The sequence below is a fragment of the Saccopteryx leptura genome, chromosome 3 (genome assembly GCF_036850995.1).
Source record: "Saccopteryx leptura isolate mSacLep1 chromosome 3, mSacLep1_pri_phased_curated, whole genome shotgun sequence".
NCBI classification, from domain to species: domain Eukaryota; kingdom Metazoa; phylum Chordata; class Mammalia; order Chiroptera; family Emballonuridae; genus Saccopteryx; species Saccopteryx leptura.
Window position 1 is genome coordinate 100,510,409 of NC_089505.1, and position 23,438 is coordinate 100,533,846.

The following is a 23,438-nucleotide window of genomic DNA, read 5'->3' on the forward strand; positions in this document are numbered from 1 at the left end:
TGATCAAATTTGCATTTTGGAAATAGTCACTGGCTACTGGGCGAGTGGATAGCCAACTGATGAGTGCACTACATGGGGAAGCAGGGAAGGCACTGTCCCTGCCTCAGGGGCTCGTATTTTAGCTAGGCAGAGAACAAAAAAGGATGTGTTCTGTTGTGCTTCTGCAGCCCTGAAAATTTCCTCCATCATAACAAAGCATTACTCACAGAATTCTCAAACCTGAAGCTTGGGACCCCAAAATACTAGCATGGTGTTTAAAGTAAATAGGACTTTCAAGACTCATACAACTGAAAACTAAAAACCATTGCTGAAATTAAAGAAGACAAAAATAAGTGGAAAAACATCCCATGTTCATGAATTGGAAGAGTTAATATTGAGATGCCAATACTCCCCAAAGTGATCTACTGATTAACTTCAATTTCTATTGAAACCCTAACCATGGTTTTGCAGAAACAAAAAAATCCATCCTAAAATTCATATGTAATCTCAAGTGACCCTGAATAGCCAAAACAACCCTTGAAAAAGAACGAAGTTGGAAGACTCACATTTTTATTTCAAAACTTACTATATTAATCAAAACAGGGTGGTACTGGCATAAAGGAAGATATATCGACCAGTGGAATAGCAAACCCAGAAATAAACCTGTAGTAAGATACCAAAAAGCTGCAAAATTAATATTGATATTCTAGGAGGAAAGGTCAGGCTTTCCTGTCCCGTCCTTCCTTTGAGGAGGGGAGGGAGAAGAATGTAGAAGTTTCTGGCTTGCAAGAACAATGGGTCATTCAGTTTTTTGTTTTTTTTTTAAAGATTTTATTTATTCATTATAGAGAGGGGGGGGGAGAGAGAGAGAGAGAGAGAGAGAGAGAGAGAGAAGGGGCAGGAGCAGGAAGCATCAACTCCCATATGTGCCTTGACCAGGCAAGCCGAGGGTTTTGAACCGGCAACCACAGCATTTCCAGGTTGATGCTTTATCTACTGCGCCACCACAGGTCAGGCCAGGTCATTCAGTTTTAAAACTAAAATAAAGGTTAACTGAGAAACTTCTTTTTCAATGGGAGACAGAATTTACATACCACCTTGCATTGATTGTAGTTCCTCCCCCCTTTCTGGAATCCTGAGAGTAAACATACCGCTAGGCAGAGGGAAGATGAACCCTGAAAGACTGTAAATATCTTTGATTGTGTTACCTTGAAAGTCTTAATGTTTTTGAATATCCCCTTAATGTTTTGTTGTAAGCTTGTGCCATGATGTCATGCTCTCCACAGCCCGTGTGTGATCAAGGGTGTATAACCAACCCCTGAGATGTATTTGGCGCACATGATTTGGGTCTGCAAATGCCCCGTATCAGCCATATGTGGCTGGCATATTTAATAAATCTCCTCCTTTAATAAAACCCTTCAAAATTCATCTGGACTTGGTGTCTCTACATAAATCCGCAGGAGTAAGGTACGGTACTTTTCAGCACCTGGGGTACAGTACTTTACAACAAACCTTTGCATATATTGTCATTTTTCAATAAGGATGTCAAGACCATTACATGGGCGAAAGGACAGTCTTTTCAACAAAGGGTGCTTGAAACATTTGATACACACATGCAAGAGAATGAAGTTGGGCCCTTACCTGACATAAATGTAAAAGCTAAAACTACAAAACTGTTAGAAGAAACATAGGAGGGAAAACTTTATGACATTTGATTTGGCAATGATTTTTTGAGTATGACACCAAAACCACAGTGTAAAGCCAGAAGCCATGGCCACCATCACAGCCGCCTGGACTATGCAGGTTCGCATTTGATTCAGACAGACAGTAATGAAACAACGGAGCCAAGAACTGGTGGGCCATTAGCTTTAATCCTAGCTTGCACCTGGCAGGCGAGTAAAAACACACATTGGGCTCCAAAACCCACTCATTCAGTGCTCACAAAGCTACTGACTTATTTGAGTTTCCTAGAATCAAAGATTTGTACCTCACCAGCCTTATTCACCTCTGTTCCCCATCTCCTTCTCTCTGCACAAACTGGCTTCTCCCTCAGCACTCTGCTATCTTGGCTGCCTTGCCTCTCCTCTCCTCCACGTGGCCTTTTTCTGCCATGCTCCTGCATGGGCTCCTCTGCCCCATTTTATAGTGTAGAAATAAAAACCTTTAATCCAATATACAAACAAGGAAGTCTGATACAAAGTCACTTAGGGTGGGAAAGGCTTAGTCTTAAAACTGAGCCTTAGGCTATAATGACCATGTCTGCTTACAGCCTGTCCCCCACACCCAATGCAAACTATAAGCAAGGAAACATATACATCATATTTACAAACTTATTTAACTGACACACATACAACAGAAAATAGATATGTATTAGACTTCATCACTTTGTGCATCAAAGGATACTATCAATTATCAAGGATAAAACTGGCTCTGGCTCAGTAAGCTCCATTGATTCGAGTGTCGTCCTGACATGCTGAGATTGCAGGTTTAATCGCCGGTCAGGGCACATACATGAGTCAGCCAATGACGGCCTGAATAAGTGGAACAACAAATCAACGTTTCTCTCTGTATCTCTCTCCCTTCCCCTCTCTCTAAAAATCAATAAATTTAAAAAGGAGGGTGGAATACTACGGCACCCTGGCTGAGTAGCTCAGTTGGTATTAGATGCGAGGAACAGAAAAACCAAAGAAATAACATTTTTTTTTTTTTTTTGTATTTTTCTGAAGCTGGAAACGGGGAGAGACAGTCAGACAGACTCCCGCATGCGCCAGACCGGGATCCACCCGGCACGCCCACCAGGGGCGACGCTCTGCCCACCAGGGGGTGATGCTCTGCCCCTCCGGGGCGTCACTCTGCCGTGACCAGAGCCACTCTAGCGCCTGGGGCAGAGGCCAAGGAGCCATCCCCAGCGCCCAGGCCATCTTTGCTCCAATGGAGCCTTGGCTGCGGGAGGGGAAGAGAGAGACAGAGAGGAAGGAGGGGGGTGGGGGTGGAGAAGCAAATGGGCGCTTCTCCTATGTGCCCTGGCCGGGAATCAAACCCAGGTCCCCCGCACGCCAGGCCGACGCTCTACCACTGAGCCAACCAGCCAGGGCCAGAAATAACATTTTTTGGTACCACCTTAAGGAGATGTGGCTGGCCCTTTTTAAATACAGAAACATAAAGCTATAAGCAATTTATATAGAAACTGGGAGAAGAAAGCCATCATATGGTTTTTGGTAGAAATGATTTGACATGAAAACCTATTTATTTGATTGTATTTTTAAAACCAGTGTAGAATCACATCCATTTCCTCACAGTAACACTGTACAAGCCCTTAGTTGGCTTCGGAAACTTCTGAAGAGCCATTAGTGTAGTAAGCCTTTTTCTTTCCCTCCAGGCTCTCCGGCTCTTCCAGGGCCCGCTGGTGACAACTGATGCTAAATAAACAGCACGTGGTTGACCTCATCAAACCCTTTCCCATAGGCAAAATGGTGAATCGGTGTACTGTTTATCTGAAGTCATTAAGCAAGTAGGTAGGTTGCCAAACAAGGGAATGGAGGGAAGGTTCCATTGTTGATCATTTCCAAAGTTAGGAAAGGATGAACCCAGAGCTTAACTGTTTATTTAGTCCCTTCTTCTGCTGATGAAGGATATGCTAGCAAGGGGTCTCCTTTGATTACAATTTGTGGGAAAAGCCATCTCTGGGGAGAGGAGAGTAGTTTACTAAGTGATGGAACTGTAAGAAGAAACCAAGACAGTGAATGGCAGGAAGTGTCCCTTTCCTCTTGAACTCCAATGATCACTCCACTCCCGTCATCTTTATGGTCCAAGCAAATTCAACTGGGAGAGCAGAGGGTGGTAACTGGGGCAGATAAATGAGGAGACCGTCGTGTGGATCTGTGGACCACTTCAGATCTTTCTGGATCCCCAGCATCGTTATCTGAAGGAAGCAAAAGGCAATGGAAAACACAGGAATGTGTTAATGGGTCAGAACCCGGCTGTACGTGGTGGAAAACGACCTGGGCAGGGACGACTGGAAAAGGGGAATAAATATGGGAGAAACCTGGGGGAGGAAAGAGGAAGTAGAGAAGCCCTGCCCATTCCTTTAGAAAGAGTTACAGCTCCGAAAGGACTGACTGAGGCTCCTTACCTGTGTAGTGGGGGTAGTTTGGGGGGATTTAAGGCTTAAGACTCCATTCTGTGGCCAGTTTAGGAAAGTGGCATACACAGCTGACCCTTCCGAGGTATACCTGGGAACAAAGAAACATCATTGTCAGACATCTGGCTTGTCACCCTGACACCTAAGGTTACTACTACCCATAACCTTCAACATTCCCCTTTCTGTTATCTACCAATTCCAAGACCTCGCGTCTGTCACTGGTACTCAGAAGCACTAATAACTCACGAGCAGCTGAGGAGTGTGGAAAGAGGGCAGTCTCTTTCTGGTGATACCTTCTCTATACCCTCTCTGTTGGGTTATAAGTTTTCTTCAAAATATTTTAACTTGTACACTAGTTATTTCACACTGAAGCTATCTGCTTGCCTTTTTAAAATTTTTTTTGTGACAGAGACAGAGAGAGGGACAGATAGGGACAGACAGACAGGAAGAGAGAGAGATGAGAAGGATCAATTCTTCGTTGTGGCTCCTTAGTTGTTCATTGATTGATTTCTCATATGTGCCTCGACCAGGGGGCTACAGCAGACTGAGTAACCCCTTGCTTGAGCCAGTGACCTTGGGCTCAAGCTGGTGAGCCTTGCTCAAACCAGATGAGCCCACGCCCAAGCTGGCGACCTCAGGGTCTTGAACCTGGATCCCCCATGTCCCAGTCCGATGCTCTATCCACTGCGCCACCGCCTGGTCAGGCGCTATCTGCTTTCTTATTCCAACATTTTTTCAACTCCAAATCCATGTGAACATACCAGAGGACATAACAAGGGCAAGATGTGCAATGAAGACAAATTTGTTATTCTGAGATGTCACCATGCTTAGAAAAGAGGATGGAAATCACTAAACAGGAGCTCATCCAAAACAGAGGACGAACATGGTTCCCCTGACCCAAGGACTGATATTTTATGGTCTAACACTAGCCGGTATCTTTTACTAAACACATCATGAGTCACTCTGCTGGAAGCTTTACTTACGTTTTCTCACTTAACCCTCACAACAGCTCTAGGAAGTTAAGTATCATCACCTCATTTTGCAGTTACAAAAACTGAGGCCCAAGATCAAACAACTAGTTCCACAATTCCAAGTATTAATCATGACTTCTCCATTTACTACCTTTGTTATATTGAAAAGTTTACTGTTTTTATTGATTTTCAGAATGCAATACAAGTAAAAAGAGTGAGGTTGATTGTTTAAATAGCTTTTGCACAAATTAGCTGAGCTGCCCCTCTACCTTTGCCCAAAGGCGAGGCTCTCTCCCAGACTGGTGCCTCCAGGTAGACAGCTAGGTCAAGTCCCTGGAACGGCGTCTTGGAAAGCGAAAGTGGCCTCTCCTAGCCCCTCTCCTCCTTTCTCACGCGGGGACTCCCTCTCTACCGACATTCTCCCGGGGAAACCAAGCCCAGGCCGGTGCAGGGGAAGGAGATGTGGCAGAAAGTTGGGAGCTCAGGGGTAAAAGAACAAACAAGAGCCCAGGTGCTGGTGAACCCAGAAGGAGAGGAGCGGGGAAGCGAACAGGTGTGTGAGCCGAGGCGACAGGCAGCTCAGGTCCCCGCTGCCCCAGAGCTCAGGCTTGGCGGGAGGGGAGAACACCCTGCCCCCACTCCTGTATTTTTAGGGTGGGTGGGGGTGCTCCTTGTTGGAATTCTCCCGGCTCCTGCAGCGTACGGGGGACCCTGAGAGTTTCGTCATCGCTGCCCAGGGCTCCGGGTACCTTTGTTATATTGATAGCAAGTTACACTACTGCTCTGGGTCCCCTTTCTCACTCATAACATGGGGGTAACAACAGTATCTAGTCGGTAGGCTTGTGGAGGGGATTAGATAGTGGAAAGAATTTAGTATGGATCCTTGCACATTGTAGGTGCTGCACGACTATTTTTAGGAAGACAGGGTAAAGTGTCAGGTAAACTGATTGATGCTTTTTGCACCAAGCCTATCACTGCTCTCGCTAGTCAAAGATATAACCTGGTGGCTGAAGTCATAAACTGGAATACAAATTAACAGCAAAAGAACAGCTTTTGGGTTTCTTCAAGATGACTTCCAGTGTGGCTTTTAACAGTGTGGACCCAAGGAGATGCCAGTTCAGGATGGGCCACAGTCCCGTGCCCACACACAACAGAAGACAGGACTCACCACACAGATGCGTTCTTTTCCAGCTGTGCCCTCCACGGTTCAGAGGCGTAGATAGCCTCCCCGTTGACGCTCAGCCACTTCCCAACAGCAAGCAGCCGTTCTTGGAAGATGGGAGCAATCAGTCCGTCTTTCGTTGGCCCAATGTTGAGAAGATAGTTTCCTCCCAGACTTACTGTCTGAACCAGTTCCTGGGGAGAGTAGAAACAATGAAATCCTAGTTATGAATTCCAAGCCTGGCTTAGTACCTAGCACACACAGATACTGATACTATATTAAGAAAAAGAATCTGGGACACCTTCTCTCTCCGCTTTGTGAATGTCCTTTATGCTTTTGAAAATACCATATATTTTTGTCATTATAAAAGCAAGACAGGATTATATAAGAAAACTGAAAAAACCTGGCTACAAGATGGAGAAATATGTTAACTCGAATTCCAGGGGGTGATCGCAGGCATTTCCCTGTGAGACTGCACCTCCACCGGCCGTAGGCAGTGGGAGGGGTCACGTGTCAGGAGCACAAAGTACGAGCAGGAAAGCTGAGAACAAAGCATGTGGCCGTGAAGCGATCGCATGGAGCCACACAGAGGACACGGGGCTCGGAGAGAAGAGGTTCTGAGCGGGAGCTGTGGAGACTCTGGGGAGACAGAGAGAGCTGAAGAATTTCAGGACGCTCTGTATGCCCCGGGCTATGTAACTGTACACGCTGCCTTATGGGGAAAACGTGCTGTAAAGAAATACAGTAGTTCCCGCTTATCCTCGGTCTGGTCTCGCTTTCCATGGTTTCGGTCACCTACGGTCAACTGCAGTCTGAAAATACTAAATGGAAAATTCCAGAAACAAGCAATTCATTAGTTTCTAATCGCAGGCCGTTCTGAGTACGTCACTTCTTCTCATCCAGTAAGCGCCGCATCCTCTCACTTCACCACAGGAAGGGTGAGGGCCGTACAATCAGATAATTTGGGAGGTGCCAAATTCATAAAACTTTTACTATGGTATATATTGTTAAAATTGTTTTAGTTTATTATTAGTTGTTGCTGTCAATCTCTTACTGTGTCTAATTTATAAGTTAAACTTTATCATTGGTATGTATAGCAAGTGAAAAAAACATAGGATATAGAGGGTTCAGTAAGTACTATGATCCTTGGCATCTGGCACCCATGGGGGGTCTTGGAACACATCCCTGAGAATAAGTGAGAACAAGGAGGGACTAATGCATATTCCTAAAGGCTTCTAAAGTGGGACATGTGTGTGTTTACTTGTTTACCGTGACCACAAACAGGTGTGTTTCAGGGTAACCCAGAAAAATTAAGATTATGTACAGAAAATTTTATAAAGGAGAATTTGTTATTGTACCTCAAAGACACTACACCGTTAACTTTTCATTTCCTTGCAGTGTTTTTCATATGTAGTTAATTTTATATAGTTGTGATAATTCTCAACTTATTTTTTAACTCAACCTTATAAGCATTAAGCCATATGACACTGATGAACATTTTAATGGTTAAGGACAACCTCCAAATCTACTGAACAATCCCCTTTATGGTTGCAAGAAATGGAAACAGCCCAAATGTCCAACTGAAAATAACCCTGGGAAGAACATATCTGTACATAAAACTTACTTCTGTAGTTCCAATGATTTCCTCAGGACTGGTTCCTCCGAGTAGGTTCAGTAACCTACAGGGTTCCATCGACCTGCATGTTCGTGCAGGGTGTTTCCGCCACTCTCAGAGGGCAGTTAACAAATAGCTAACTCACAGGTGTCTTACCGAAATGATTTCAGATTCACTTGCAGTGTCAGATATCGACATGGTGCGACGGTAGCCCCAGGACTGCTTGTCTATGGAGGTGCACATCTCCCACTTGTGATCCGGCAAGCTCGACGGCTGGAATTTATCTTCACAGTTGTAGTATCCTCCATGGTGACAGGAACAGTTATAACCCCATCGGTCATTGACTACTACCTCATCCTAAAGGAGGAAACAGTACCGGGTCCGGAAGGGTAAAACCCCTTACCTTTCTTACATAATACAGTGTGATAAATTAACAGTTTATCTGGAAGCAAGGAACAGACTTAATCTAGAGCAGTAGTTCTCAACTGGGGACCATTCTGCCCCAGAATGGAGTTTGGCAGAGGCTAGAGACATTCTGAGCAGTACCACTGGGGTGGTACTACTATCATCTTGTGGGTAGAGGCCAGGGATGGTATTAAACTTTTTAGGACATAAAGGACAGCCCCATCACAACAAGGAAATACTCAGCCCTAAATGTCAATAGTACTGAGGCTGAGAAACCCTGGGCAAGTGATCTGTAATGTTATAGCTGGAAGAGCCTGTTTTAAAGATCATCTTGTAAAGCACTTATTTTTCTTTTTAAGATTTTATTTCTTCTGTTTACAATAATTAAAGATGTTATTTATTTTAATCAGTTTGGTTGCAGAAGAATAAAAACAAAAACAAAACTGTCAAAAAAAAAAAAAAAGATTTCATTTCTTGATCTTAGAGGAAAGAAAGAGAGAAGGGAGGATGAGGAGAGGGAAGCATCAACTTGTAGTAGCTGCTTGTCATATGTGCCTTGACCGGGCAAGCCCAGGGTTTCGAACCAACAACCTCAGTGTTCCAGGTGGATGCTCTATCCACTGTGCCAGTATAGGCCAGGCGTAAACCACTTATTTTATTGGAGGAGAAATGGTGAGAAGACTGGCCCCAGGTAGTTTCGGAAAGCTAGGACTATGAACCAGGTATTTGAACCCAGCCCAGGACACTGCCCACTACATGACCTAGGTAAAGAAAGTCAACAATCAAGTATTCTTTCCTTTCCTTCAACGATTAGCTGAACTACGAGAAATCATTACCTGGAATATCTAAATGTAAATGTTTACTAGTACTAGGAGGCTCATACTGGGGTACCTAAGGTGAATAAAACACAGTTCTTGCGGCCCGACCTGTGGTGGCGCAGTGGATAAAGCGTCGACCTGGAAATGCTGAGGTCGCCAGTTCGAAACCCTGGGCTTGCCTGGTCAAGGCACATATGGGAGTTGATGCTTCCTGCTCCTCCCCCGCTTCTCTCTCTGTCTCTCTCCCTCTCCGTCTCTCTCTCCTCTCTAAAAATGAATAAATAAAAAAATTTAAAAACAAAACAAAACACAGTTCTTGCCTTCTGAGATCCAGCAGAGGCTAGCTGAGGAGCAAGTGTGTGAACAATTATAATATGACATCACATTAGAGTCAATTATCTAGGGATTTAAATAAATGCAGGATACTGATCCAGTTCTTTCTTAATACTTCCAGGAAGATAAACTGTCAGGAGCTAGATTTCGTTTACATTTATTATGTGCCTAACTAGGCCAAATGCTGTTCTCAGGGTTGGGGATATAGCAATAAACAGACCGAAACCCTTGCCCTTAGAAAGCTGACCCTCCAGCGAGAGGGACAAATATTAAACAGTGTAAATGCTATCTGGAATATGTCAGACCAGGTAAGCGCTAAGAGAAAGCAGACAAAGACTTGTAGTGTGAGAGGCAGGCTGCAATTTTATACACGGTGACAGGTGGCCGCACTATACAGAGGACCTCTGCAGAAATCCCAGGAGTGAGCCATGCAGGAATTACAAACAGAATGATAGGGAGAATGAGCTATTTCTCCCAAAAATACTTTCCTAATCTATCGCCCCAAAATAACCCCCTTTCCTAACGCATGAGAAAGCATTCAGAACAAACGTGGGAGACCAGGGTCTGCAGCATGCTACGCAAGGGTCACAGCTGAGCCACCTCAGTGTGAGGACCTCTGGGGAGAACCATGATGCGGTGCCACTAAAAGTCCCCACACATCTGGCAGGTCCCAGAAGACCACTCTTAATTTGTCTCTATTTATCACATAACGTCTCTTTCCTTTTCCCTTTCTTCCCATTTCCTGAGTTTTGTGCTATTTACCCAATATGAGGCTTATGACTCTACCAAGAGAGCTTAGCTCAAATTGTTCTTATATACAACTCCAGTATGTGCAACATTTTTGAAATTTTCTGTAGTGAGGATTAAGACTTCTGCTACTTTTTAAGTGTACCAGAATACAGACTGTAAGTGGACAGCTGTTACGCACTGTAATAGTGTTGACTGGATGGAGGTATGGGGGGAGGAAGACAAAGTTCTCTCAAGAATTTGGAAATGAGCCTGACCAGGCGGTGGCGCAGTGGATAGAGCGTCGGACTGGGATGCGGAAGGACCCAGGTTAGAGACCCTGAGCTCGCCAGCTTGAGCGCGGGCTCATCTGGTTTAAGCAAAGCTCACCAGCTTGGACCCAAGGTCGCTGGCTCAAGCCAGGGGTTACTCAGTCTGCTGAAGGCTCGTGGTCAAGGCACATATGAGAAAGCAATCAATGAACAACTTAAGGAGGTGTCACAACACACAACGAAAAACTAATGATTGATGCTTCTCATCTCTCCATTCCTGTCAGTCTGTCCCTGTCTATGACTCTGTCTCTGTAAAAAAAAAAAAAGAATTTGGATATGAGCCTGACCAGGCAGTGGCGCAGTGGATAGAGCGTCAGACTGGGACTCAGAGGACCCAAGTTCGAGACCCCGAGGTCTCCAGCTTGAGCGCGGGCTCATCTGATTTGAGCAAAAGCTCACCAGCTTGGACTCAAGGTCGCTGGCTCAAGCAAAGGGTCACACGGTCTGCTGTAGCCTCCCCCCCCATCAAGGCACATATGAGAAATCAATCAATGAACATCTAAATGAGCCGCAACGAAGAATTGATGTATTGATGTTTCTCATCTCTCTCTCTTTCTGTCTGTCCCTATCTGTCCCTCTCTCTGACTCTCTCTGATTCTGCCACAAAAAAAAAAAAAAAAAAAAAAAAAAAAGAATTTGGATATGAGAGAAATGAAATTTCCCCTTGAGAGCTAAACTACATATCAACAAAGAGCAGGTGAGGTCACAGATATTTGCATTTTACTGCTATCATTTAATTTTATTTGTTTGGTGTGTATATATATATATATATTTATTTATTTTTAAGATTTCATTTAGCCTGACCTGTGGTGATGCAGTGGATAAAGCGTCGGCCTGGAAATGCTGAGGTTGCTGGTTCGAAACCCTGGGCTTTCCTGGTCAAGGCACATACGGGAGTTGATGCTTCCAGCTCCTCCCCCTTCTCTCTCTCTGTCTCTCTCCTCTCTCTCCCTCTCTGTCTCTCTCTCTCCTTCTCTCTCTCCTCTCTAAAAATGAATAAATTAAAAAAAAAAGATTTCATTTATTCATTTTAGAGAGAGATAGAAAAGGGGGGGAGGAGCAGGAAGCATCAACTCATATGTGCCTTGCTAAGGCAAGCCCAGGGTTTCAAACCGGTGACCTCAGCATTCCAGGTCAACGCTTTATCCACTGAGTGACCACAAGTCAGACTATTTGTTTGGTATATTAATTTTAACAAGGTTTAAACATGTGTTGTCAAAATCAAGAATTAAAGGAGAGCCTGACCAGGCAGTGATGCAGTGAATAGAGCGTTGACCTGGGACACTGAGGACCCAGGTACGAAAGCCTGAGGTTGCTGGCTTGAGCATGTGCTCAGCAGCTTGAGTGTGGGGTTGCACGTGGGATCATAGACATGACCCCATGGCTGCTGGCTTGAGCCCAAAGGTCACTGGCTTGAGCCCAAGGTTGCTGGCTTGAGCCCAAGGTTGCTGGCTTGAGCCCAAGGTTGCTGGCTAGAGCAAGGGGTCACTGGCTTGGCTGGAGCCCTCTGGTCAAGGCACATATGAGAAAGCAATCAATGAACAACTCAAATACTGCAGCTACGATTTGATGTTTCTTATTTCTCTCCCTTCCTCTTTCTCACTAAAAAAAAAAAGAAAGAAAAAAAGAAAGGAAGAGAAAAAAAGAATGAAAGGAGAAACCTTTAACATCCATGAAGTCTTTAGGTTGTTATTACTCCAGACCTTGTCTCCTTTTTTTTTTATTTATTTTTTTTTTTAATTTTTTTTATTTATTTATTCATTTTAGAGAGGCGAGAGATAGAGAGCGAGAGAGAGAGAAAGGAGAGAGAGACAGGGGGGAGGAGCTGGAAGCATCAACTCCCATATGTGCCTTGACCAGGCAAGCCCAGGGTTTCGAACCGGCGACCTCAGCATTTCCAGGTCGACACTTTATCCACTGCGCCACCACAGGTCAGGCCCAGACCTTGTCTCCTTATACATTCTTTTATAACATCAGATAAATAAGAGATAAATCATATGACTGCATACCTTGACTGGGCTGTCATTGTAGAGCCAAGAAAGAAAACCTGTGGAGTTCCAGTAAGTATCAGGACTTTCCCAGTCTCCATCTGACCAAATCAAGTCAGGTTTATACCTGAAAGACAGGCAATTAGAACAAAGTTTATTATGTGACTCCATTCATGGTAAAGTCTTATGAATCATTTTCTGCAACAAATGCTTAAAAATCAACTTTCTCTCATTTTGAAAGTATCATAAAATTACCAGAGCGCTGAGAATGTGGCAAACCTAAGAGATAAAAAGAACCACACACACACATGAAACGCCTCTGTTCTCAGAACCACTGGTTAACACACAGCATTTTGGTATATTTCCACCTAATTTATTTTCTTAATGTCTTCTTAAAAAGTAGAGTTTGTAACCAGCAGTATACAATTTGGTCTCCGTCTAGCAACTAATTCCAACTAAAAGAATGGTATTCCACTACGATAGGATTAAGGCTTCTGCTTTCACGATGTACTGAGCTTGAACTATTCTGTCCAATGCAATTTTTTGGACAACAAACAAAAGCTTTGACCATAAAGGATTTATAGAACCACCTGAGCCCTGGTGCGCCTTTCACATGTTATTATGCTGAGCCCCATGAGGTTGGAGTGTGAGTATATACCTGTGAGATAAGCAGTATTAGTCCCACCTTAGAGAGCAAGATGCCGTGCTCAGCAGCGCAACTTGTTTTCAGTGAAAAAGCTTATAAGTAAACAAGAGCTGGAACTCGAAAGCGAATCTGCCTGCTGCCAACTCCCATACTGTAGTCTGTAATGAGGATAGCAAACAGCCTCCAGAAGAAGACTGCCTGCCTGTTTAACAGGCAAAATATAACACAATCTGTGTTTTATGTGAATGAGAAGCTATAGGAGGTTTTTTAATATTCATTTCCTCATTAGTTCTTAGAATGATCCTATGGTGTATATTATACCCACTTCACAGATTTAAAAAAACAGAGATCTAGAACAATTAAGTAATTTGTTCAAGTCCACAGCGCCAAGAAGAAAAAAGAACCAGGTTTCAGATCCAGTTCTATCTGACTCCAAGGTCCTGCTGGTCTCTTATGGCTGTACTCTTTCCTTAGAGAAGCCATCTGGATGCATGGAGGGCCTGGGTCCCTGCTCCCCCCTAAAACGAGTCCAGGCAGAGATGGTGGCCTCTTAAGCGATAAATGTGCAACATTCTCTAGGACAGGGGTCGGGAACCTATGGCTCGCGAGCCAGATGTGGCTCTTTTTTTTTTTTTAAATGAATGCTCTTTTATTATTTTATTTTATTCATTAATTTTAGAGACGTGAGAGAGAGAGAGAGAGAGAGAGAGAGAGAAGGAGGGGAGGAGCAGGAAGCATCAACTCCCATATGTGCCTTGACCGGTGAGCTCAGGGTTTCGAACCAGCAACCTCAGTGTTTCCAGGTCGACACTTTATCCACTGCGCCACCACAGGTCAGGCAGATGTGGCTCTTTTGATGGCTGCATCTGGCTCGCAGACAAATCTTTAATAAAAATAATAATAATGTTAAAATCATGTATTACAATCCATTCATTTCCTACCGCTCATGTTCATGGTTGCGGGTGGCTGGAGCCAATCACAGCTGTCCTCCAGGACAACACCAAATTTTTATTGGATAATGCATAACGTACACGGGTCATTGTATAATCCCAAGATCACTGGAGTGAGCCCAGGGGTCGCTGGCTTGAACAAGGGGTCACTGACTCCATTTGAGCCCCCTGGTCAGGGCACATGTGGAAGCAATCAGTGAACAACTAAGGTGATGCAGAATTACATTTTAAAATATGTGGCGTTTATGGCTCTCTCAGCCAAAAAGTTCCCGATCCCTGCTTTAGGAAGTCCCAGGTGCGAGAAGGGCAAACTAGGAATAAAACAAGGTGAAGACAAATCCTAAACTGAAAGTGATCATTTTAAGAATATTAATAATAATAACATTTACTCTGTACCAGGCATGGTGACTAATATTTTTCACATATTTCTCTGAGCCCCATAAGAAGGCAATTATTATCCCCACTTTAGAGTGAGAATCTGAGGCTCAGAAGGGTGATCTGTTTAAGGCCTTGTAAATAACAAGAGCCAGGATTCAAATACAAATCTGCCCAATGTCAAATCCCACGCAGGGTCTGGGGTCGGCTGTTGCCTCTCCAACTTCCTGACAAAGAAAATGGCACACAAGGAGGGAAGTGACGTTCTGACTTACCACCAGCCGGGTTTTGTGTGATGGTTTCAATTCATAAAGGTCATAAGACCACATTATGGAAGTTCTGAGGGGTAGGAGGAAAGACACGCTTTGTCTCAATACAACCATCACTTTTATACTCTGATGTCATCCAGATTTTTTTCATATTCCACCTTTTCTCCTTTTCCTCAACATAACAGAATCCTATAGGAAGCTCTAATTCCATTGAGAAAAGTCATAAGGCCGAAAACATTTCTGTGTTTTACCTGTTAACAAGGTCGTATAGCTCCGGCATTGTTTTCGCAGTGACAAAATACTGTGTTTTGAAGCCATTTTTCTTATCAAGTAGGTAGAGTGGATGGAACCATTCTAAGAGTGAATGGTAGAGTCCATATCTTATGTTCCTTAAACAGAAAAACAAGACAGCAACTGTCATTAAGCAAAGAAAAACTAGTTTAAGAAAAATCAGTGGCAGCATTTTTACACCTCAGTGAAACGCACCCGTTAAGGACATGCAGGGGCGTGGGATCCAACTACCACTACTTGAATTATCTCTTGTCATTCATTTAAAATGATTGAGTTTACTATATTTTTGATAGTACAAGTAACTATTTTTTATACATATGTATATTTTTTTAAAATGTTGATTTGAGAGAGAAATAGGAAGAGAGGAACAGAGAGAGGGGGAAGAGAGAGAAGCACCAACACCTAGTTGCGTCACCTTAGTTGTTCACTGATTGCTTCCACATGTGCCCTGACCGGGGGGGGGGGGGGGGGGGGGGGGCTCAAGTGGAGTCAGTGACCCCTTGTTCAAGCCAGAGACCCCTGGGCTCACTCCAGTGATCTTGGGATTATCCTGTGCTCAAGCCAGGATTATTGTTCCTTTATCTAAGATTGATTTTAAGAAAATAAGATTGACTAATAGTTTTTAACATACCCAGAGTAAAATGTGGTTAAAGTGACCTATTTCCTTTTTTTTTTTAATTCTTTTTTATGGATTTTAGTGAGAGAGGGATAGGAACATCAATCTGCTCCTCTATGTACCCTGATAGGGGATCAAACCAGCAACCTCTGCACTTTAGGACGATGCTCCAACCAACTGAGCTCTCCAGCCAAGGCTAAAGTGACCTATTTCCATATACAATAAAGCACAGATAAGGCAGAAAGAACTGAAGTTAATTATTTCATCATATGACTTGGGAACTAAATAGATACAAAGAAGATAAAAACCAGTATCCTAAAGTCTGGGTCTAATCAACACCTCAGAGTTTTACAGCAGGACTATTATCTAAGGACATTATTGGGAAACTGAATATTGAACAGGTAACGAGTCAGCACATACTTTCTCAAAGGGCCAGACAGTATTTTAGGCTTTGCAGACCTTGTGGTCTCTATTCTAACTCTGAATTGTAGATTGAAAGCAGCTGTAAACAACACATAAATGAATGCGCGTAGCTATGTTCCAATCAAACTTCATTTACAAAAACAGGCAGTTGGCCCACCCCTTAAATAGGACATCAAGTTTACCAAATCACAACAGAGCTATGACTAGGCATGACACTAATACCACTTTTCCTCCTTACAGACAAACATACCTGGAACTGTAGGGTCCAAAACCAGAATACCTGAGTTCAAATCCCACCTCTGCCACTTCCTAGCTTTTTGACCTTGGGAAGGTACTTACGAGGCAAGTATTAGGAGCGTTAATTAGAATCAAACCAGTGGCTCCTTACCTAACTTTTTGCTGCTTTAACTACCCTTTTCAGTTCCCTCTTAATCTATTATTACCCAAACTTTGCCTGAATGCCTACAAACATCTGTGCTGACAACTAGGAGAAACACAAACATGAGAGACCCAGTCCCTGCCATCCATCAGACCCTAGAGAAGGGCCCGCGTTGGAAGGCTTTCCAGAAAGAATCCTTCTCAAACTACAAATGGGCCACTGTGGTCTATGCTGGGTGTCCTTCACCCAACCAGACAGAACCACAAATTTCTCTGATGGTGTCACCTTTGGTCACATAACTGCCAAGCATCAAATACTGCTAAGTCAAAGGCCAGAAGTCCTTCAGGTCACTTGCTAAATGCATACTTATAAAACACACAAGAGTAAAGAAGGTATGGTACGCTGGACGGCTACTAGATCAAAAGCAATGACGGACTAACCACCTGTAAACACATACCTCTTCCGGACGGCTGTTCCCAACTCACCAACCAAATCACGATGGGGCCCCACATCCTTAGAGTTCCAGTTCCAAGACACAGGGCTTGGCCAGTTTGTGAAGCCTTCATGATGCTTTGTTGTCAGGACTACATACCTGTGGACATCAAAACCGTATGAGCAAAGGAAGTGGGCAGTGGGCCACAAGCATGAACTTACCCAGCACAACTGAGGCTTTGGAAATCATTAGAACTGGCTGAATGTGGAGTGGAGGTACGGTGACCACCCAGCTATAAATGTGTCTTAAGACCAAGAAATGAAGTGGGCAACTCCATAGAATATGACAATTTATTACGGAGTAATTTATTTACAGAGATGCAGGGCCTGAGTGGATAGAAAACCCTAGCAGTTCTGAGCATCTATTCTCTGCTGCTCTATAGTTATCACAGCAGATGTTTTATAGCATGGCTGAACTATTAATGATTGACAAGGCAAAGGGACACAGAAAGCAGTGCGAGTCAAGAACCCTACCTCCTAGCGGTGGGTAATTGCTTAGCATTGACACTGACACCTAGTTTGATATTTGTGTTGGCTACTCTACCAGTCTGGCCCTTTACTGACAAGAATCTTTATGAGTACATTGCATAGGCTTACAGAACACAGAAGTCATTAACTATAAGGCTTGTGAATGCTGGCCAGAAAGTTAGCTTGGTCAAAATTAAAGCCTGAATAGAGAGAGTGGGGGGCTTACAAAGATGGAGTCAGTTCAGCCACATCAACATCTGCACACTTGCCTTCTGGAAATGTACTTGTGTGAGTTGCTGCAGTCACAATCCCCATGGGGATCGCTCCAGGAATGGAAGCAAACCAGAGGAAGCCATAGTCCTTAGGCCCCAGTCAAAGAGGAACCCCAGAGGGAAAGATGTGCACCTTAGCTCTCATTCTTCAACCCTCTGGGAATTAATGATTAACTTTTCTTAACCCTTTGCTCTAAAAAAAAAAAAAAAAAAAAAAAAGGAAAAGAAATCTCGACTGGAAATAGCAGATAATAGAAAAGTAAGCTATTTGTTTTACCAAGTCCACACGAATTGCCTCTCATTTACAGAGGTGACAAAAATCCAAAAGGGCTGAGGAGAAAAGGCAAGTGTTGACATAACCAAATCATCTAACATTCCATTTGCTTTTATGGCCAAAAAACAAAAAGAGAGATGTAATTTAATCACTGGCCAGTGTGAGCAGTTCCAAGACTTTTAAGGGCCAGTGTTTCAGGCTTTGTGAGTTATAACCTTTCTAAAGAGTAAAAATCACTCTCGTTTCATGGAACTTACAAAAATAAGCAGAGGCTCAATCCCTCTCGCCACAGTATGTAGACTTCTGGTGTGAGAGAAAGAACCTTCACCTTGTAGTCCCAAGATTTGGAGTCTCGGCCCTGGCCGGTTGGCTCAGCGGTAGAGCGTCGGCCTAGCGTGCGGAGGACCGGGGTTCGATTCCCGGCCAGGGCACACAGGAGAAGCGCCCATTTGCTTCTCCACCCCTCTGCCGCGCCTTCCTCTCTGTCTCTCTCTTCCCCTCCCGCAGCCAAGGCTCCATTGGAGCAAAGATGGCCCGGGCGCTGGGGATGGCTCCTTGGCTTCTGCCCCAGGCGCTAGAGTGGCTCTGGTCGCAACATGGCGACGCCCAGGATGGGCAGAGCACCGCCCCCTGGTGGGCAGAGCGTCGCCCCATGGTGGGCGTGCCGGGTGGATCCCAGTCGGGCGCATGCGGGAGTCTGTCTGACTGTCTCTCCCTGTTTCCAGCTTCAGAAAAATGCAAAAAAAATGCAAAAAAAAAAAAAAAAAAAAAAGATTTGGAGTCTCGGATATCAGTTCCCTTCCTCAATGTGGGCTAGTCACCTGGTCCACATGAAATAAGGATGTCTGGACAAAGGATGTTTCCCAGATTATTCTTTTCATTTTTAAAGTATGGATTTCTAAGGCTCCTAGAAGTAGAGAACATCTCCTTGTTTATTCCAGCCTTACAGCCCCATACAGTTGATGGCAAACACTAAATGCCTGTTGTAACTTTTCTTTTCTTTCTTCCCCTTTCCTTCTTTCCTTCCTTCCTTTCTTCCTTCCTTCTTTTTCTTCTTCTTCTTTACTTTTTTTTATTTTGACTACACTGGGGAAATTTTTTTTCATTTTCTGTTGCATGAGGTTTTAGAACTGTTTCTATGTATTTCTGCATCGCTGGTTCCAAATCTGAAATCCATTTTTTGGTGCATACTCTAGTTTTTATGCAATTTTAATTTCTTTTTGTTACAGTTAATGGCATGCATTGGTTTTTAAATTGGAGTTAGAGGGCAAGGACTCTTGGATAAAACATAACCACAAGGCAATTAATGTTTTACAAACATCATTTTGATATAATTGTAGTTGTTTTTAAATGTAAAAAGTTATTATCTGATAAAAACACCCTCTTATTTTGTTTTCAGATTGAATCATGGCTTTTTCGAGTAGGCATAAATGTCCTTCTGTTATATATGTGGCTGTTACACACTTCAACATCAAAGGTGCAATATTTCATCATTTGTGACACGTGCATATATTGCCTATTTTCAAGTTCCCCTTGGCAATCAAGACAAGAATTGGGCTCCTCATATTGTGTGTCATAATTGTGAGGAAATGCTTCGTGACTGGACAAAAGGAAAACACAAAGGAATGCCTTTTGGTATTCCCATGGTTTGTCATGAACCTAAAGACCACAGCAGGGACTGTTATTTCTGTCTGATCCATACAAAGGGCATCGGCAAGAAAAAACGGCATATGATCAACAAACGGATATTTCTTCAGCAATACGACCTATCCCACACTCTGAGACACTCCCGGTTCCAGTTTTCAATGTTTTATTTCTTCTAAGGACAAAGAAAGTGAACATGGTGATCAAGTATATTTTGATAAGATGCATGAGGAAATGGTTGTAGAATCTGAAGGGTCTTCTTCTGATGCCAAGCAGTCATTAACCCCTCAGCAGTTTAGCCAACCCGAATTGAGTGACTTAGTAAGAGATTTGGGCCTATCAAAGAAAGCAGCTGAGTTATTAGCCTCCAGGCTTCAAGAAAAGAATGTACCTCACAGGTCAGCTAAAGTATCTCATTTCAGGAAGCGTGAACAAGTTTTTGTGGACTTTTCTTCCGAAGACAAACACTTTGTTTATTGTCATGATACCAGTAGTCTTCTCAGCCAGCCAGGTGTTACCACTTACAGTCCAACAGAATGGCAGCTATTTCTTAACAGCTCTAAGCGGAGTCTGAAATGTGTTCTCCTACACAACGTTAATATTTATGCAGCAGTTCCAATTGGTTATTCAACTCATCTATGAGATTATAATGACATAAAAATTGTCCTTGACTTTCTGAAGTATGAGGAACATAACTGGATCATTTGTGTGGATCTTAAAATGGTAAATTTCCTGCTAGGACAACAGAGAAGTTTCACAAAGTATCCTTGCTTTCTGTGTTTGTGGGACAGCCGAGCTTGGGAGAAACACTGACACAGAAGGAATGGCCAAAACGTGAAGCTCTGGAAGTAGGGATGCAAAATATTGTGAATGAATCTGTAGTTAATCGAGACAGGATCATTTTCTCTCACTTCACATCAAACTTGGCTTAATGAAAGCAGTTTGTTCAGGCTTTGAATAGAGAAAGTGAATGCTTTCAACTTATTTCTGCTTTTCCTGCCTTGTCTTTTGAGAAGATAAAAGCAGGTATATTCGATGGACCTCAAATTCGAACCCTCATATGTGACGAAGAATTTGCCAGGAAGATGAATAGGAGGAGAAAGCAGCATGGCAGTCTCGCTGCTTTGTGGCAGTTACAAAGAACTTCCTTGGCAACAAAAAAGCAGAAAACTATAAACTTTTGGTTCAAAGGATGCAGTTGGCTTTCCGCGACATTGGATGTAACATGAGCGTTAAGATTCACTTCCTGAACAGTCATCTTGATAAGTTTCCCAAAAATCTTGGAGCTGTTAGTGATGAGCAGACTACTGCTGGAGCATCAAACGAGATTGTCCTTAACAAGTAGACAAACGCAAAAGCTACAAACGCAAATTTTTGCCTGAACAGAATTTAAATAAGTTTTGCACAAATTTTATGATTAAAATAAGTGTTTTAATATGTTGTTTCGAAATTATAGACAAATTCTGATGCAATCATATCTTTTACTGTATTAGTGTATTCACTGCATTATATAAATTATTATATTTTCACAAAGATGATGCCCAGGAAGACATTCTACTTCATTATGTTAAACTAAATGTTGAAAATTTTACAATAAGATGAAAACCTAAAATCTTGAATTGCAAAAAAAAACTGTAGCTTACAGAGAAAAACTAATGTCAGATTTGAGATCAGCACACTCGAATTAGGTAAGAACAAGTGTTTTTGTGGATGCAACAAAAATTTTGTTCCCCAGTGCTATCTTTATTACAGCTGGGGACCCTGAAACAAAGAAGAGCTTAGGATAGAAGAAGCAACAGGAGACAGCCTAGGCAGGGCTGCTTTTGCTCTCAGGAAGTGTTATAGGAAAGAAATGAGTCTAGGCAGGGCCTGCATGGACTCACTGAGAAATGTCAATGACAGAAGTGAGCCAAGGCAGAGCTGCTATTGGCTCACTGAATGGTCAGAGAAAACGGGGTCTTGGAGAGGGTTTCAGGGCTTAGCCAGGACCAGCTGCCACTGCCCTTTGGTCCTGGTTGCAAGTCTCTGAGGACCCTTAGAGTTTAGGAGATGCTGGCCCAGAGGGAAGAAAGGCATGGGCGTCCTCCGGGAGAGTGTGACCCAGTTGTAATTTCTTAGGAAAAGAGATCTTAAAATCCAAGAGGAACTGAAAGCTGGAGGATGGAAAAAAAGAGACAAGGTGGAGGACTGCTCTCAGCCAGGAGACCTCCCAGTCTGCATTTTTACTCTCCTCCAACCCACATCCCTAACAGCTGCCAAACAAACCCTTCTAGAAGCTGAGGATAACCATTCCCTGATTTAACACCTGGCCACATACTGCCCCTCAAGATTATTCCTCCAGGACTGGCCCCAGCCTGCAACAACCTCATGGGTCCTTGCCTCTCTCCCCCCACCGCAGCACACTGCACTTTCAGTTCTCTGTTCCATCCACAAGCAAGCTCCAATAGCTCTCCAAACAATGCAGACATTTCTTGAGCACTTTCATGTGCAAGGCATTGAGAACAGATGAATGAGAATCTGTACTGTTGCCCAAATACACTGCACACCAGAACTCCCCTACCCTTCCCTCTTGGAGATATTAAATATGAAAGGAACTAACTAGTACAATCCCTATCCATAGCCATGGAAGGAAGCTGCAGGGAGGTAAAATGCCTTGTTCAAGTTCACAGCTCAACTAGGACCAGGTGCCAGAGCACTGGCTTAAAATCCTCGAATCCTGACTGTCTTACCGACCTGGAATGGACAATGAGGTCACGGTAACTTCATCCTCTAGACACAAAGGTGTACACTGACGGCTTTCCCACCCACCACCTCCCTGAACCTTTTATTTTCTTCTAATCCTCAACCAGACGCACCTTCTTCTTATGATCAGGTGTGCCACATTTAATTCTGCGTCTCTCAGGGGACAAAACATATGAACTGGGGGTTTCTTAAGTCAGACAGAGGGCTGTGTGACTCTGGGCAGGTCGACCCACCTTTCCCAGCTCGGTTCCCACCTGCCCAACCCCGCTCCCGGTGCTCCAATCCGGGGAGGAGGCGCTCCGCCCGCACCCGCGGCGACACTCACTTCGCCCCGGCGGCCTGGAAGAGGTCGGCCCAGTCGTCCGGGTCGAAGAAGCGCGCGGTGAACTGCGGTCCGAAGTCAGCGTAGCTGAAGCCAGGCGGGTAGTTGTCGCTCATGAAGCGCTGGTACTGCGGCAATCCCTGACCCTTCCAGTGCCACCAGAACCATTCGCTGCCCCAGGCAGGCACCGAGAACACGCCCCAATGCACGAACACCCCGAACTTAGCCTTGTCGAACCAGTCCGGCAGTGGCCGAGAGTCCACACTCGGCCAGTCCGGGGTGTAGCGGCGCTGAGACCCGAGCGCCGGCTCCGCCGCTCGGAGAACCAGCAGCAGCAGCAGCAGCAGCTGGGCCTCCGCCGCCCACGACTTCATTTCTAAAGTCCGCATCTTCTTTTCACTTTCCGCTGCCAACATCCCCTCTAAACGCGCAGGTGCAGACGCGCGGCCCCGCCCAATCTAACTAATGATTGGCTTGGAAGGAAAATGGGGCGGGTCAGCCCTTGTTGCTTGGCTACCGAGTCTCTTCCCCTCGTGGTCCGCTGTTCCTGCCGCGCCCTCTGGCGCTTAAAGGGAGAAAGACGCCAGGAGGCGCTGACAGTGCTCTGCGGATCTTCGAATGAAAGAAAACTTTGGAAGAGACTAAATAACGGGGTTAAATCGTGGAGTTGTGGAAGTCCTGATGTGTGCAGAGAACTGGGAGCACTGCATTTTGCTGTTAAGGGCCATAAGGGACTTTTTGAGGACAGAAGAGCAAGCTTGGAGGCAGAAATACCAGGTGCAAGGGCATTGTAACCGTCCTGGTA

The 23,438-nt window shown here is 44.1% G+C and overlaps 1 protein-coding gene across 1 annotated transcript; it reads right to left on the reverse strand.

The window, feature by feature from the left end:
• Positions 1-3,100: 3,100 nt before the first annotated feature.
• FUCA1 (alpha-L-fucosidase 1) lies at positions 3,101-23,057 on the reverse strand. Its single transcript, XM_066375420.1, has 8 exons — positions 22,637-23,057; positions 16,877-17,011; positions 14,962-15,099; positions 12,492-12,597; positions 8,025-8,225; positions 6,260-6,447; positions 4,112-4,211; positions 3,101-3,901 (listed from the first exon to the last, which is right to left on the reverse strand). The coding sequence occupies exons 1-8, from the start codon at positions 23,047-23,049 to the stop codon at positions 3,761-3,763; spliced, it is 1,422 nt and encodes a 473-aa protein (XP_066231517.1). The 5' UTR covers positions 23,050-23,057; the 3' UTR covers positions 3,101-3,760.
• Between the last annotated feature and the right edge of the window lie 381 nt (positions 23,058-23,438).

Coding starts and splice junctions, on each gene's coding strand:
- FUCA1 (XM_066375420.1), bottom strand. CDS start 23,049: ATGTTGGCAGCGGAAAGTGAAAAGAAGATGCGGACTTTAGAAATGAAG. Junction 17,012..22,636: donor TTCCAGGCCGCCGGGGCGAA/GTGAGTGTCGCC, acceptor TGATGTCCACAG/GTATGTAGTCCTGACAACAA. Junction 3,902..4,111: donor AAACTACCCCCACTACACAG/GTAAGGAGCCTC, acceptor TGCTTCCTTCAG/ATAACGATGCTGGGGATCCA.